This window comes from Excalfactoria chinensis, chromosome 17 (genome assembly GCF_039878825.1).
Source record: "Excalfactoria chinensis isolate bCotChi1 chromosome 17, bCotChi1.hap2, whole genome shotgun sequence".
Taxonomy (NCBI): domain Eukaryota; kingdom Metazoa; phylum Chordata; class Aves; order Galliformes; family Phasianidae; genus Excalfactoria; species Excalfactoria chinensis.
In genome coordinates this window covers 8,299,156-8,315,059 of record NC_092841.1, presented here as the reverse complement: position 1 = coordinate 8,315,059, position 15,904 = coordinate 8,299,156, and the positions used below count along the sequence as shown (strand labels likewise).

Genomic DNA, 15,904 nt, shown 5'->3' with positions numbered 1-15,904 from the left:
CCCCACCAGCCCTCAGGTGCTGTCGCCAGCAGTGCTGTCTTGCTGGCAGCCGGCTGAGCTTAATTCCTTCTGACTGCGCTGTCTTACCCGGCACTGAGCTCCCATGACAGCATCAGGTGAGGCACGCAGCATTGGCAATGCAAGGCCTTCATCTGACATGAGCTAGCCTGGTAGCACTGATTTACCTGATAACGAGCTCTGGAGGGGGCTTGGTGCATGTGAGCCCCAGGATGGAACCTCCTCTTCTACAGCTACTCCAACCTGAAGAAGCACAGGCACGGTGCTTCGTGTCCTGCCTCAGTTTCCCCAATGCAAAGCAGATTTGCCAACCAAACCGGCTATGAAAATGGCAGTGATGTGAACAGAGGGAGCAGCACAGCCTGGGAAGAACCTGCAGGAAGCAGCAGCAGTGCTGGACACCCACACCAGTGCTGTTGGTTTGGTCTCGGTGCTCAGCCCCCAACTCTGGCATGCCAACCCCCCTTTGCCTAGCCCTGCAGTGAGCAATGGGTTTATGGTTCTGGCTCATCCCACACCCACAGTGGGCAGCATTGGGATGAACCACTGAAGCACCCAGGGCTGCCTGGTCTCGGATACATCCCTTTGGGTCGATGCTGCTAAACCCATGCAGCTGCATTTTGGGCAATGGAGCCGCCCTGCACGTGGGGTTCTCCTCTCTTTGGTATCACCGGAAAGCTTTGTGCCCTGGCACCATTGTGCCCCAGCAATGAGCTCCTGAGCACGTACGGCCACAGCATCTGGAGCCGTATCTCCCACTCGCCACCCCTTTATCCCCCATTCTGGCTGCACGCACAGAGGCGCCAGACGCTTTGGAATATGCAAGAAACGCCGCATTAGGCAGATTCGGGATAATCTTGTCTCTCCCGCCCCTTTTCTCCCACAAAGGTCTCGCCTTAATCTCCAGCGGAGGCTGCGCAGCCCTGAACCCTCAACGCGGTGCCGCTGCCCCGCACCCATCGCGTGGGGCTGCGGGGCTGGATGGGGACAGGATGGGGACAGCAGAGGGCGAGTGGGGGTGACACGGCTGCGAGTGGAGCGGGGCCAACGATGCTCCCCCGGGGCTGAGCCCATTGACTCCTGGCTGCTCAGTTCGGCTTTAATTCCCTTAATTAATTACAGCCTCCAGCCCCGGTTCCTGTGCTGGGGGTGCGGGCTGCCCCCGCCCACTGCTGGGCCTGGAGAAGGGAGAACGGACCTCCCGGCTGCCCCACGGGGGGAAGAGTCACACGCGTGGATCCTTGCACTCCATATAGAGAACCTCTCTCCGCGGCTGGGACATCCCAATGGGGACCCCCAAAAAGGCCGCACCCAGGACAAGGGTTGCCCCCCCCCCCAGCCCCACTCGGGTTTGAATGGAGGGAGTGGGGCAGCCCCGTGACGTTGCGGGGCCTCATTGGCCCGGGCGGGGCGATGACATCATTGGCGCCCGGCGGTAGTGGAGGGGGTGCGGTTTCTCTCCGGCTCGGTTCGGCACGGCGCGGCTTCGCACCGGGCAGCGCAGCCATGGGCCGGGCGCGGGACCCGAGAGCGCAGGTACGAGGGGGGTCGGGCTGCGCTCCGGCACGGCTCAGCCCGGCAAGGCTCGGAACGACCCGGTACCGGGGTGGGATGGCCGGGCCTTGGCTTTGCTATTGTCCGGAGAAGGGACGGGGCGCGGCGGCACCGGGGCAGACACTGAGCTCGGAACGTTCCTCTCCGATGGCCGTTGGGGGAGCTCCAGGCCGCGCGTTGCCGGCTTCGTCGTAGGGATAGAGCTCCGGTAGGCAGGGAGCCCCGCGGGTGGGGTTCGGTAATCAGGAGTGGACCCTGGGCTGCGGGGGCTGGCAGCGCCGTGGCCCCCACCTCCTCTCCCCTCGAACCCGGGAACAGCGTTCGGGCTGCAGCCGGTGGGGGTTCAGCGGTGGGTGGGATGCGGGACCGGGGGGGCCGGTGCCACCGTCACTGCGGGTGGAGTCCCGGCGTTGTCCTGAGCCCCGTCCCGGCTCCAGGCCGGGTGGGTGAAGGAGTTAACAGGATGCAGCGCCTCCGGAGCTCTATTTGCCCAGCCTGGGGCACCGGCTCGCCCCGCCCGAGCTGCGGGCTGCGGCCCCGGGGCTGTCCCGGCCGTGGCACGGTTCGGCCCTATCGCGTTGTCCCGCCCCGGTTCGCGGAGCCCCGCGGCGCGGTGCCCAGGCTGGGCTCTGACTGCCCACCCCGTCGAAGTTCGGAACTCTGCGGCCCTTCTCGGAAACGCCGATCCTTGGAGCGGCTCCAGCCGCACCTCTGGGCTCGCTGGGACGGGGCTAAAGCGGGTGCTGAGTCACAGAGCGGCTTGAAATCCCCCTTCAGCTCTGCTTCCTGCAGATGGGGATGGGTCAGGGTTTCCCGGCCGTCTTGTTCTATTCTCCCGTAGCGCTCAGCTCTCCCGAGGGACGCATTCTGGGTATCCCGGGGCCTTTCTCGGCTCTGCAACGTGAGCACGGGGCTCAGAAGCCTGCTGCGGTGTGAGACGGTGCTGCCAAAGCCGAGCTGGGGGGTAGAAGCTGCTGGTGGGGTAAGGGATGCAGCCTGCGCTGCCCTGGCTTGACCCCAGCAGCCCTATGGATGTTTCCAAGTGCCGATCTATAGGCTGTTAACGCAGGAGCTGGGATCGTTAGTTGTCTGGGGGGGGGGGGGAACTGAGGCAGAGAGAGGGGCAGGGAGCGACAGACCGATCTCGGGACACGCAGTAAACAAATCTGTTTTGGACGCGGCTCCCTCGGAGACCGTGGAGCGAATCCAGCTGAGGTTTAGCACGGGGAATGTTCATGAGGTTGGGTGCTGGGGGGGGGGGGGGGGGGAGGGTGGGGAAGAGCCCCATAGCGGTGGGCAGCCATCCCCTCGGTGCCACGCTGTGGGGTGAGCTGTGAGCAGCCCGGCGGCGTTGTGCTGACCGCGGCCGTCTCTCTCTTTGTTCGCTGGGTTTTGTTTGAGCGCAGGCAGCGCGGGGGCCCCCGAGCCGGCCGGTGGGGTGCGGGCAGGTGGGGTATCGGGGTGAGCCGTGGGAAGCCGGGCTGTTTACTTTTACTTCCCGTCCACCCCAGCGAAACCGCAGGAATTTGGAGCCTGGAGGAGGTCAGGAGGGCTGTTTAGCCCCGGTATCCTGTCAGACCCTGGCCAGCCTGTTGTTGCCAGAGACGGAGCGAGGAGATAGATAACCCTTCCCCTCGGAAACGTCCCCTCCGTGGCTGCGGGCTGCTTCTCGGGCCTTTAGCAGGAGGTTTTTGCTCCCTTGCGTGTTATGGCGTGTCCTGCCCATAGAACCTCGCTGAACTCTGGATGCAGCTCTTGGGCGTCAGCGCTCCCTGGGGGAACGCCGCTCCGCTTTTTGGCACCGCCAGGCTGGCGCTTCCCCGGGTCAGCTCTGATTTACGCGCAGATAGCTGCAGCCAGCGCCGAGCTGAGCCGTCCCGCTGACCCGGACTCCGACCGCTGAAGCCTCCTCTGTGCATCCCCTGACTGAGCCGCAGCGGTGCCAGCAGACAGGACCAGACCTGTCACCCACAGCGGAGATCAGCGTTCACCGGGCGCCTCCTCGTCCCACGCAGAATAGGACCGGCCGCCCCAGGCCTGGCGGGGCTCATCGGGGTGTGATAGCACGTCGGTCCCCTCCTGGGACCGGAGGTGGCAGGGCGTCATCTGAGAAGAGAAGCGTCTCCGGCAGCCGTCTGCCAGGCAGCGACATCAAAGGGCTGTGCGAGACGGCTGCCGGGGGCGGGGGGGGGCAGCGCCCCGTGAGCGGGGCTGAGCGCGTCCTCCCAGCCCCGGAGCTGTGCTGGGGATGGACCGGTCCTGTGCTGCCCCTGCCCCAGCGCCCGGCAGGGTGGGGAGCATCCTCTGATCTCGGAGGCTGGAGGCTGCTGCCTGTGGCGTGTGCGTAGCATGGCTCGTTGGGATCCGGCTGGGCTGGCTGGGATGGCTCTCCCAGCCTGGGAGCAGGGTGAGCCAGAGGCAAGGTGTGTGGGAGTGTGGCTGGAGCGTTGTTTTTCCCTCGCACGCACCCATGTGCCATCCCTGTTCTTTTGCCTTGTGGTCCCCAGTGGGTGTGGAGTGGGGTGAGATGGGGCTGCAAGTGGCATCAGCGTGTGTGGTCACCACTGCCAACCCTGTGTGGGGCTGGCTGAGATTTAGCTCTCCTCTGTGCTGTCTGCAGGATCTGGGTGTCCCTGAGCACCCATTTGCAGGGGAAATCAGGGATAAGAGGCTCTTGCTGTTTCAAGCTCAAGGTCCCAAAGGGTTGAGAAGCAGGGATGAGGCAGAGTGCGGAACCGCTGCTTTGCCTTCTCCCTGTTGCCTTAAACCCTGGTTACAGGTCCCATCCTATCCCCATCTCCAAAGCCCTGCCTGGACTCGCTGCCACCCATCATGCCCAGAAATGGGCAGCGCTGCCAGCCTTGCTGCACCGCTCAGGTTTCACAGCCGTGATCCCAGAGGCAGCAGAAGAGGCAGCTGTGGAACTGCTCTGGCCTGGTTTCCTTTGTGAAAGCATGCACAGCGTGAATGTCACAGGATCTGCTCCTTGCCCTGAGCGAGAGCAGGAGGAGAGGGCTCTGTGCCCCATTCCCTCAGTGGGATGGGGCTGGTGGAGGTGGCTGCTCCAGGTTTGTCTTTATGTGAGGCTGGGGGTAAAGCCCTGGGGGAGATTTGGGCCACTATGAAGTGGGTTTTGGGGCTGAAGACTCGGTGGCGAGGTGGGGGGGACACGGCTTGTTTGGAAGCTGATGGTGATGGAGGGCGGCTGGATAGGGAAGCTGTGCCAGTAACACTCCAACTCCTGGCGGCCCCTTCACTGCAGCTTGCAAAGTATCTTGCAAATGCTCAACTTGGCCCCGAAATCTAAATACAAGGGAGGGACAGTCCCCAGATGGCCTAAATCAGCCAGCACAGTTGCCTGGCCCAGCTGGGGAGCTTGCCGGGAGTGTTTGTTTTATGTAAAACCAAAGGCTGCAGGAATGCTGGCCTGAAAGGAGAGCGCGCAGAGCAAAATGTTTGCACCATGAACATGTAGGAGCTGCTGCTGGGAGTGGGGGGCTCCGGGGAGCTGATGGGCTGCATAGGGACTTGGGGAGGAGCCCATCCAGCTCTGGGTTTAGGGTGGCTGCAATGTATGGGAAGAGCTGGTGGGAAATAGAGTAGCTACACCATCCATGCTGCTGTGTCCCCTCCGGAGCCCCCATGGGTTGCTATGTCCCTGCAGCTCTGGGGGCTGCCATGCGGAATGCTGGCTCTGAGCAGGAGCTGTGTGAGTGGGGCAGGGAATGGGGACTTTGCACCCTCGTGGGGTCAGAGTGCGCCCTGCCCACATGGAATGAGCTCGGCTGCGTGGTGAGGGACAGACAGGCGTCTCAGGGCAGGTTTGGGGCATGTGTGTGGGTATGTGGCTGGGTTTTGTTGGGATCTCGCTGCTGTGTCATCCTATGGGCTCACCCCCCCACTGGTCCCACTGAGCTGGGCATGGCTGGGGGACACAGGGAAGAGTTGTTGTCCCTTTCCCTGTGAGTGTCACTGTGCCGGCAATGCTGCGGTGCCCGGGTGGAGGAAGAGGGCGGCTGTGAGCTCTTCCTCTCTGGCTCTTCCTCACTTGGGACCACCTGGGGCTGCCTGACGCCATGGGATGCAGAGATGTGGTCGCTGTCCTTGTTCCCTCCTGTGTGGCCACCGGGGCTGGGCTGGATGGGGTCAGTGGTGGCACTGGGGATGGGGGTGGCTGTAATGGTGCCAGGCTGTGGGAAAGAGGAAGGGAGAGGCGCTTGGTCATCTCTGCTGTGAGCTGTAACCCCTGAGTCACAGCAGTGATGGTGAGGTGGCCGTGTCGGGAAGTGGGATGGGGGCACGTGTAGAATCAGCACCAGATCACAGCACGGATGGCTTTGGGGGTTCCCCTTATCCCCCATGTCCCCATTCTGCTGTGCATGCCACCAGGTGCACGAGGCTGCAGAAGCTGTCCCTGCTCTGCTCCCCTCAGCCCGGAGGTGCCTCCCGGGGGCTCCTCGCACACTTCCTGCCGTCTGTTTCCAATTCCTCCTGGCTGCTGCTCCTCCCAGCTTTCTTTCAATTAAAAAAGAAATAATAAAATCCCAGGCATCCCCTCGGTGTGCAGCTCCTGGAGGTTCAGTGCTGCTGTGCCCCACTCCGGTGGGCTGGGGCTATGCAGGGAGGGGGGGCAGTGGGTTCCCTCACTGTCCCTCTTTGTGCGTGTCCCCAAAGCGTGGTGGTGTCACCCGAGGAGCTCTGCTGCAGACCTGGCTGCTGTGGGGCTTTCCCTTCTGGGGCAGTGGGGTGAGAGGGGTCCGTGGTGCAGGATGAGATGTGGCGATGCTGTGATGGTTCCCCAGGTTTGCCATCCTGGATCTGCCTCTCTGCGAGTGGTCAGGGAGGAGAAGGGACACCTGTGAGCCTTCAGCTCAGGGTCACCATGGGACAGGACAAGGGGACCACAGTGCCATGCTTATTTCCATCATGGACTTTCCTGCTGCTCTTCCATGCCCAGCTCTTGGTCTGCTTTGTGGACAGGGACTGGCACCACTCTTCTGAGGGGACAGAACAGGGTGTGGATGGCTTGGTGCAGTCTGAGGCCCCATTCCCCTTGCAATGGTCTGTGTGTAGGAACTGATGCTTTTTCCTGGGGGATCAGAGTCATTTGTGGCTATGGTGTTGTATTTTGCAGCATGGTAGTATGAGGGCTGGTGTCAGCAGGGCTGTGCCCGTTGTTTTAGGATGAGAGGTGGTAGCCTCGTATTGCACCAGGGGAGGTTCAGTTTGGATATTAGAAACAATTGCTTCTCAAGATGAGTGGTTGGGCCCTGGCACAGCTGTCCAGGGAATGACGGAGTCACCATCCTTGGAGGTGTTCCAGAACCATGGAGACGTGGCACTTGGTTGGGGACATGGTCAGTGGGCACAGTGGGGGGGTGGTTTAGGGGTTTAGAGGTCTTTTCAACCTCAATGATTCTATGATTCCACAGTGTCTCCATCACCTGACTGTGTCCCTCTCCTGTCCCCTAGCAGTGACCCACTGGTGATGCTGGTTGTGACCCTGTGCGTGGAGCAGTAGCCGTGAGCAGCAGCCGTGCACGCTGGGCCGTGCTGCCCACCACCAGCACCATGCCCATCCTCAAGCAGCTCGTCTCCAACTCGGCGCACTCCAAGCGGCGCTCACGGGCCGACCTGACGGCAGAGATGATCAGCGCACCGCTGGGGGACTTCCGGCACACCATGCACGTGGGCCGGGCTGGGGATGCCTTTGGGGACACCTCGTTCCTCACCAGCAAGGCTGGTGAGCCGGAGGTAGGTGAGGAGCCAGGAGCCTCCAAGCCAGGGCTGCTGTCTCGCCGCTTCCGCAGCAGCAAGCGCTCGCAGTCGGTGACGCGGGGTGACCGGCGGGACATGCTGGGCTCTCTGCGTGACTCGGCTCTCTTTGTGAAGAACGCCGTCTCCTTGCCGCAGCTCAATGAGAAGGAGGTGGACAGGAGCGCGGGGCAGCTGCCCAAGAGCCTCTCCTCCAGTCCTGTCAAGAAGATGCCGGAGGAGATGAGCCCCGAAGAGCAGCAGCGTCTCAATGGGGCGGCTGCTGGGCCGCTGAGCCCCAGCATGGATGAGCGCGACTTCGGGGACATCACGGAGCTGCCTGTTGTGGTGGCCAAGAGCGGGGCGGGCATGAAGCACGCCGAGTCCATCATGTCCTTCCACATCGACTTGGGGCCGTCCATGCTCGGCGATGTGCTGAGCATTATGGATAAGGAGCAGTGGGAGCAGGATGAAGACCTTGAGGTGGAGGAGAGCCGCGAGGAGGGGGATGTTGCTGTACCTGGTTCTCCAGTGGCCGCACAGAGCCAGAGCCCATCCCGCAGCACCGGTGGCCCCAGGGACAGCAGTGCAGCATCCAGCTGTGCCTCGGGGCCGGGGGAGTGCAGCCCCCTCCCAGTAGGAGCACAGAGCCAGCGCGGCCCTCCGAAGCGCCCTGACAAGGAGTTCTCCTTTGCCGATGAAGATGATGATGAGATCAGGGTATAAGGGTGGGCAGTGAGCTGAGGGGACTGGTTCTTATTTGTGACTGTTTGGACATGGGGATGGCTGAGCCAGTGCTGGGGCTGGCAGCACCGGGAACACTTTGCTCCTCTCCCAGCCAGTTTGCCGGTGCCATCCCATGGTGACAGGACAGTGCTGCCCTGGGAAAGCTCCAGTGTGTCCCTGAACAAGAAATGGACTCAATCTTGGTTCTTTCTGTTGGACTTTGGATGCTCTTTTTTTTTTCTTTTTCTTTTTTTCCCCTGCCCATGTAAAGCATTATAGGATCAAACGAGATGAGGCTTCGAGGTTTTAGTCCCTCTAGTAATATATATATATATTTTTTTTTCCACCGTAAGGTTTTTACTGCTCTCCGATTTGTACTTAACTTTCTTTACTCTTTGCTTTTGTTGTTGTTATTTTTTAACGGAGGGGACGTTTCCCATGAGGAAGGACTCAAACTCAGAGCCCTGGGACAGCTGGCAGCTCTGCGTTTCGTAGGGACTTTCTGCAGTCTGAGAGCCTCTGCCTTCATGCTGCAGTGAGGACTCGCTCCTCACACGTCAGATGGATGCTCCATCCCAGCAGTGACACACTCCGTATGGCCCTGGCACCGATTGTGTTGGGGACACCAATAGAACTGTCTGTGCCCTGACTGGGACCCCCCGGTCCTGCATGCTGGTGGAAGCTGTTGTGGGGCCGTTCTGGTGCAGGCGGGTGGAAGAAAAGGGGTTTTATACCGTGTATGTAAAAATGTGAAGAATAAAGGAAATGTTAGTGACAGCAGTGGCTTGAGTTCCTATGGGGTGAGACGTGGGTGGCTGCCTTCTTCTATACCAGGTCCAGCGTGGGGATGGGGTTTTTCTGCACTGCTTCCAGACCTCGTGCTGTTGTCTTCTCCCTGGCCCTGTGGCTGCTTCCTGGTTCGGTGTGGGGCTGTGCCAACCTGGCTGCATGTTGGCACCTGTGGCTGTGCTCTATCTGCCCATCAGAGCAGGGCTGCCTGCTGTGGGGGAAGCGGGTGAGCTCCTGCTGGCCGGATCTGGCTCTGGGCTGTGCCCTTCCGGCCAGCCCTGCTCCTGCCAAGGGGTGGCCTTGCCAAGTGGCCTCTCCTCCTGCAGCCCGCTTCCTTCAGCCAGGGGAAGGTAGAAGGACAGGACTGGTTGTTCCCAGTCCTATGGGCTGGGGGTGCCCTGCTCTGAGCCCTGGGGTGGGTGGATTGTGGGGCCGTGTCCAGCACAGCAGGTATTTCCACCCTACGGCAGGGTTTCTGCTGCTCCCTACCTGGCAATGGGATGGGATACGATGGGGAGAGCAGTCCCAGGAGCACTTCTTCCTCATTCTCAAGCAGATGGCTTTGCAAGGCTGGACCAGGAGGGAAGGATTTGGCTGCTCTATTATTTTCCAGCCCTGGGAGGGTCTGGGCTGGGTGCCCACCACCCTGTACAAGAGGTTGGGAGGGTGATGCTGGTGGGAGCAGGCGCTGAGCTGCGGTGGGGACACAATGGGGTCCTGTGCTGATACAATGCCCTGCGGTGAGGGACATTGGGCTATTGTTTGGGATGGGAGAACAACAGCAGCTGCAGCTGGCAGCCCGGCCAGTGGCTGCTCTGAGCTCACCGGGACGCCTCTGCCCTGCTCCCACCCTGCTCCATTGGGCTGAAACTGCTGCACTGGGCTCTGAGCATCCCTCCCTAAACCAATGGTGCTGGTCTCTGTGTCCTGAGAGGTCACCAGGCTCCTTCTGTTCCTTATTGTTGCCCTGACATGAAGCAGCATGCGGGGAAGGTCTCTGGGGTTTGCACCCCTTCCCGGAGGGTGCTGTGGGGATGGGAAGCTCCAGGGCAGGTGCTGAGCAGTCCTGGCTCTGTCACAAAGCCATTCCCATTGCTGTGACACCTGTCGGCTCCAGCCTCTGCTCGGCAGCACCGCACTGCTGCGAGCCGACGGGGCAGAAAGCACAGCAACTCACTGAGTGCAAATGGGACACAGCTCTGCTCAGCAGTATGGGACAAGAGCCCCAGTGCAGGGCCAGCACTGCGGGGTAAGGGCTAATGGGGAGCAATGCTGTGATGCCAGGGAGCGTCAGGCCAGTGCAGGATGTGACATTGCATGGGGTGCCTTCAGGACAACTACTGGGTGCTGGTGGGTGCCCAGTGCAAGGCTGCAGCCCCGCTGGCAGTGCTCAGCAGGCGGGCAGCACTGCTCCAGTGCATTTATAGCTAGTGACAGAATGGGAGCAGGTCTCCATCCCTGATGTGTCAGGCCATGTCACTTCGGGCGCGTGATGGGGTTGTGCATGGCTGCAGGAACTGCATGATGGAAGAGGGACAGGGGTCTGCTTGGGGTGGCCCTGGGAGGCAGTGTGACACCAGGGTTGTGTCCCACTCATGCTATATAGCCTCTCACATGTACAAGCCCCCAGCCTGGCAGTGAGGCCAAAGGGGCTCCTCATGGCTTGCAAGGAGCGAGCTGGCTGTCCCCACTGTGAGCCTGGAGATGTGGCACTGCAAAGTGGGACTGGGGATGGTGCAGCTCTGCATCACCAGCAACCTTCAAAGCATTACAAGATGCAACAAAAGGTTCCATCCTTTGCTATCTGGGTATTTAATTATGGCATGTAGACCACATTCAGCTCTGATGTTGGGCTCTCCCTGCTGAGCATACAGCCTGGGGTGAGAGTCAGCTCCTGCAGACCCCACTGTGGGTCAGGGCCACTGCCAGCTGCTCTCCCAGCACTAGCAGAGGAAACATATGTTGATGTAGGGAGGCATCACCAGGGCTGGGGGTCTGGACTGAGCTCCCTGCAGCTGGGCTGCAGCACCAGGCAATCATGGCTGCAAATTGAGAGCAGATGTGGGCAGCTTCTCCCTTTAAATGGAGGGCAGTGGGCTCCTGCTTCAATTGGGTTTGCTTTGCTGCGGGGGGTGGGAAGAGGAGGGTTTCTGAGTGCTCCTGGGGATTAGTGACTGCAGAGTGATGGAGGAGCTGGTGGGGGCAGGATCAGGTTTGATGTGGAGGCTGATATGGAGCAGGAGCCCAGCTGCAGGCACAGCCTTTATGGAGCAGTGGCTGTGACTTCCTACACGAGCCCAACACGACTGCGATACCCAGGTGCTGCTCCCACTCCAAGCTCGGTAAGAGCAGCAAGAGGCTCCTGCAGCCTGTCCCACCTAAGCCCCCTGTGCCCTCCGGGTCTGGCCTCAAGCAATCTCCTGATGCCACCTCCTGTCTGCAGGAAGAAATGCCAGCAGTGCCTGTGCGAGGCTGCATGTCCCTGGGCACTGCTTGTCCTTGTGTCCCTTTGCAGCCTCAAGGCTGGGTTGATGATGCACAGCACAGATCCAGCAAAGGTAATGCAGGGGAGGTCTCCACACTGATCTCTCTCGAACTGAAACCTTCTTGCTCTATGCCCTCACCCCAGTGCTCTTGTAGGAGCTGAGTGCCCCATGTCTGCTCCCTGTTTCACCCCCCCACCCCACTGCAAAGGGAGCAGAGTGTCCTCGGAAGCTACGCATGACTAGAACCTGTTGCCAGGGGGAAGAGTGGATGCAGCGATGTGTCACCTGCAGAGCCCCTGCTGCTGGTCACCGGCACCACTCAGTCCCTTGCAGTGCAGCCCAGGAACCCTGGCAATGGTTCCCCCTGTCCTACGGTGCCCACCAGAGCCAGGTGCTGCTTCAAGGCGAGTGATGTTGGGAGGCTTGTAACGATGGTCTTACCTCAGAGGAGTGAGAGAGGGACAGCATGAGCCGTGTGGGGGCTCTCTGAAAGTGGGTTTTGTGAATCTAGCCTTGCCTGGGGCTGTCTGAAAGCAGTCCCAAGATGAGGTATGAACTGTCTGGGAAGGAGTGTAAGTGATAATGGGGAGGCTTCTTTGATTGTAAACACTTGGAACACAGTAGAATAGAAGCAGTCTTGAAGGCAGGGGGTTGTTGCAGTAATAAGCCTTAGGCTGTTTCTTATAGGCACAAGCTGTGTCAGATGAGGTATAGCTCCATTAGTCCACTCACTTGGAAATGATGGGTCAAGAACACGTGGTAAGACAGCACAGGGTTGATCTATCACAAAATTGATGCCTGCCTCTCCCTGTTCCCTGCCCAGTGCAGACAGAAAGGTCACTATGTTGGCAAGTGTGGGAAGAATCAAATGGAAATCCTGCTGAGGAAATGAGTGCTCTCACAGGGAAAGCAGAAGGAAGACACAGGGAGGTGTACAGCATGATGGAGCCAGACAGGCTTCTAGGACAGCTGCTGGACTAGAAAAGCCTGTTGGCTTTGCTCAGCACTTGATCTTAAAGCTATTTCCCCAAGCAGCAAAAGAGAAATCACATCTTCCTTAATGGGACTCCTTGCTGTTCCCACAGCAGTTTCTGCCTCTGTCCTCTCCTGCACAGCTGGTATGTGGATATACTTGGATTGGTGCAGCAGGGAGATGGCCCACAGGTCTGAAGGGGGGTGGGGAATGGCTTGTGCCTGGGTCAGAGGAAAGTAGAGGTGTGCTGATCACCTTGGAAGCAGCCAAGAAATCACCATGTTTAAGAATGCACAGGACCAAACAGGAAAGAAAAAGTCACAAGGATTTTATTGCTGGTAGTTCTTGGTGAAATACCTCCGACACAGTAAATTCTGCACCTCACTTAGAATAAAGAGCTCACTTTTTCTTTGCCTTCTTTTTGTGCCTGTAATGTGACCAACCCTTTTCCAGACATGTTTGAGGATGGCAGGCTACAACTAGCACTCTCATAACTGTCCTCATTTGTCTGATGTCAGTTTGCCCTTTGGGCACAACAGCTAATCCAATGGATTTTCTTCCTCCAGAAATAGGGCACTGTGTTCTCAGTGCTGCTGCTTTAAAACATCCACAAAGATCCTTCCTGTGGCTGTCTCAGAGCCCAGGTAAACCCATAGGCAGTGTTTAAGGGAAGGAGGAGCCCCTTTGTAGAAGGGCTCTGCAGGCATCACCCTCCTTTCACAAGTGAACTACAAACATAATCTTATTGTGGAGAGAAGAAAGTAGAAGGTGCCCAGTGCTAGGTACAGCACTGATAACTTAAGGCAATAGCTATTCTGGTTATTTATTAACCCCTCTCTACAATGATCCACCACATACTTTGCTAAATGTTACAGGAAATCTACTGCCTTCAGACCTCTGAGGAGCTGCCTTAACACCTTCTCATCTTTCAGTACTGACCCACAGAGCAGTGACTGCAGGCTGTCAGCCATTTCCCCCTCTATCTGCGGGAGGGTAGTTGAAAAGCATCCTTCCAGTATCAACAACTTTAAGAGCCCGTCTCTGACAGGAAATGGGCCTCTGCTGTTTCACCAAGGATTCAAACCCTGTTGGTCCCAGGAGCTTGTGCTGACTCTGTCAAACATTTACCAGTCTTTTCCCAGGTGCTGTTGCAGCTTCTTCAGTGGTACTTACGCCAACGATTACACTCTAGCAAAAAAGGACAGGGGAAATAAAAGGATAAAATAAACGTTAGCAGAGTATTGTGCTCAGGGACTATATAACAGAGTACTTTGCCCAGCAGTGATGAGCAGGAGTCTGACTACAGCCTTCATTGTTTATCTACTATAAAGCTGCACATGGGAGCAAGTCCTGGTGGAGAAACTACAGACACCAGTTAATCCTTTGTGTCATTTATGAGCAAGTCCAGGGAACAAGCTGGAATATCTCAAGCCATGCAGAGGGCAAAGGGAGCTCCTGACTGTTCCTGGCTCTAGTTAGAGAGAAGCTGCAAACTGATTAACTGTTACCACCACTTTTACTAAATTCCTTTGCTTTCCTAAGTCAAATTGGAATGCTGTCCCTTGTGCTCTGATGCTGGTTTTACTGATAAAGTATTTAAATTACTTCTGAGCCTAAAATAATGCGGCTATTAAATAATCACAGCAGCTTTTGCAAAAGGGGAATTATCTGAAATAAGACAGATACCAAGAAGGAAATCTTACTGATGTGCTGATAGTTCCAGCTGTAGCTGAGGACGCAGTATCCAGCGAGGAGCATGGAGATTCCAGCTGCTCCACCCCTCTTCACGTTGATGTATTTGTTGTAATAACTGCTCCAGACTGTTGGAATAGAAACACGAGGGTCAAACCACATACTGGTCAGGTGAAGTTGACTGATTGGTTTCTATGTGCCTTTCTAAAGCCAGGTGGTTGGGTTGCCCTTGGACCAGGCTGCAGCAGCACATTAGCAGGTAAGAGGTAGAAACTTAAGAGCTAGAAACTTAGCCTCACCTTTCTGCACTCCTCCGAGCAGCCCCCGAGGAGAAAAATCACAGGTGGTGAGCCACATGGGCAGCTCCCCCAGCCTTACATCCATCAGGTGCCTTTCTGAGAGAGGACCTGCAACATGAGAAGTCAAAATGGTCAAAGGGAGGAAACTGAGGCCAGCGCACGCTGTGCTTGTGCTTCCTGCAATGAGTGGTGAGCGTGCAGCTGGTAACTTGTGTATCTGCAAGTGCTTTGTCTGTGAGACTGCTCAGAAAGAAGAGTGAATTATTGTCCCTTCCACAAAGTAAGATGAGAAGGTTGGATAGGTGATGTCCTTAGACTTAGACCTGTCCAGATCTGATCCAGACCACTTGCTGGTAAAGCCTGGCAGCTCAGCATTTCCTACCCCTCCTCTTCCATTTACGTTTTACAGTTCAGCCTGGCAGTACAGCAGATCTCAGCAGCAGACTTTTGTTTCTAACATTACCTCGATGTCCTTCTGAGAAACTGTCCTTTGGTGTCTTCATTGCGATCCCCACATCTTCCTGAAAAGACTTCCCAGGAAACACGCTCAGACTGTGATAATTAGAATGTAAGTCTGGAAACCACTCCAAACCCACGGCACCTGATTGTGTGCTTCTGCCAGAGGCCTGGGGGAGACAGATGGGTTGGCTTTTGGAAGTGTGGAGCATGGACTGGTCCAGATCCAGCCTGCTGTCCCTCCCTGCATTCAGGACGGGCTCGGAAACGACAGCCATCTGCTTCTTGTTCACACTGAGCATTTGCATTGTTAGGTCATTTTTGGCTGTCCCTTCCTTGTGACCTCTCCGATCCTCTCTCGGTGACAGATGGAGGTTCTGAGCGTGCAAAACAGACAGAGGGGCTTTGGACCCCACAGCAGCTTCCACGTACACCCGCTTCTCTTCTGTCAGGGCTTTGTCTGTCCCCTCCTGCTGAGCGAGGTCAGAGCGGCTCCTTTTGCCGTCAGCTTCAGGGGCACCACGCAGCCCACGTGTTTCAACAGCATTTAAACGAGTGTCTTTTCCTCCCTTGGAGCTGGGAGCTCTGGGGTCAGGTACCCCCAAGTGCGCTGCTTTGGGGGCGTCTCTTCCCTCGGGCCCGGCTGTTTGTAACACTTTAAGGCCTTCCTCGCGTTCCCTGCCGGCCCTGGGGCTGCTCCCCTCCCTCAGCACCCTGGCTCGGTGATTCTCTATCACTACTTTCACCCCATCCCGAAGTTTCTCGGGGACACCCGCCACCTCCTCGGGCAGCAGGTCAAGGCACTGTGCCACATCGCGGGCCTCGGCCTCCACCTCCACACGAGGCTGTGCAGCGGCCTGCTGCTTCCTCCTCTTCCTCATGGCCGCCTCCTCACCCCTCACCTCCGCGGCCGACCCCTCCCGCCGCTCGGCTCCCTTCGTTTCCCGGCCGGGCGCGGCCTTGCAGTGCGGGAGGTGAGAGCGGAGCCGCTTGAAGGGCCGCCGGCAGTGCGGGCAGAGCTCCGTGCCCGGCGGAGCCTCGGCCATGATGGGGCCGCTTTTCTGTCAGGCAATGCGGCGGACACCCCTCGGCGGAGGGCTTCGGGGGGGGTTGTAAAGTGCGCATGCGCGCATCGACGGGGCGGGGCTAAAGGTAGC

General features: G+C 58.4%; 2 protein-coding genes across 5 annotated transcripts; one reads left to right on the top strand and one right to left on the bottom strand.

Annotated features, from left to right (window-relative positions):
- Nucleotides 1-1,156: 1,156 nt before the first annotated feature.
- Nucleotides 1,157-8,829, top strand: CDC42EP4 (CDC42 effector protein 4). Of its 4 annotated transcripts, none has more exons than XM_072352097.1 (3): nucleotides 1,157-1,554; nucleotides 7,045-7,326; nucleotides 7,486-8,829. In XM_072352097.1, the coding sequence occupies exons 2-3, from the start codon at nucleotides 7,144-7,146 to the stop codon at nucleotides 8,050-8,052; spliced, it is 750 nt and encodes a 249-aa protein (XP_072208198.1). In that variant the 5' UTR covers nucleotides 1,157-1,554; nucleotides 7,045-7,143; the 3' UTR covers nucleotides 8,053-8,829. The 4 variants fall into 4 exon arrangements, with proteins under 4 accessions (XP_072208198.1, XP_072208196.1, XP_072208195.1 ...); XM_072352096.1 differs by having other exon boundaries at nucleotides 1,425-1,554; nucleotides 7,465-8,829; XM_072352095.1 differs by having other exon boundaries at nucleotides 1,231-1,554; nucleotides 7,048-8,829.
- A 3,783-nt stretch (nucleotides 8,830-12,612) lies between these two features.
- MTNAP1 (mitochondrial nucleoid associated protein 1) lies at nucleotides 12,613-15,845 on the bottom strand. The gene is made up of 4 exons (XM_072351916.1): nucleotides 14,755-15,845; nucleotides 14,292-14,399; nucleotides 14,004-14,120; nucleotides 12,613-13,488 (listed from the first exon to the last, which is right to left on the bottom strand). The coding sequence occupies exons 1-4, from the start codon at nucleotides 15,791-15,793 to the stop codon at nucleotides 13,460-13,462; spliced, it is 1,293 nt and encodes a 430-aa protein (XP_072208017.1). The 5' UTR covers nucleotides 15,794-15,845; the 3' UTR covers nucleotides 12,613-13,459.
- Nucleotides 15,846-15,904: the final 59 nt, after the last annotated feature.

Coding starts and splice junctions, on each gene's coding strand:
- MTNAP1 (XM_072351916.1), bottom strand. CDS start 15,793: ATGGCCGAGGCTCCGCCGGGCACGGAGCTCTGCCCGCACTGCCGGCGG. Junction 14,400..14,754: donor TTTCTCAGAAGGACATCGAG/GTAATGTTAGAA, acceptor CTCATGTTGCAG/GTCCTCTCTCAGAAAGGCAC. Junction 13,489..14,003: donor CTGGAACTATCAGCACATCA/GTAAGATTTCCT, acceptor CTTTTTTGCTAG/AGTGTAATCGTTGGCGTAAG.
- CDC42EP4 (XM_072352095.1), top strand. CDS start 7,144: ATGCCCATCCTCAAGCAGCTCGTCTCCAACTCGGCGCACTCCAAGCGG.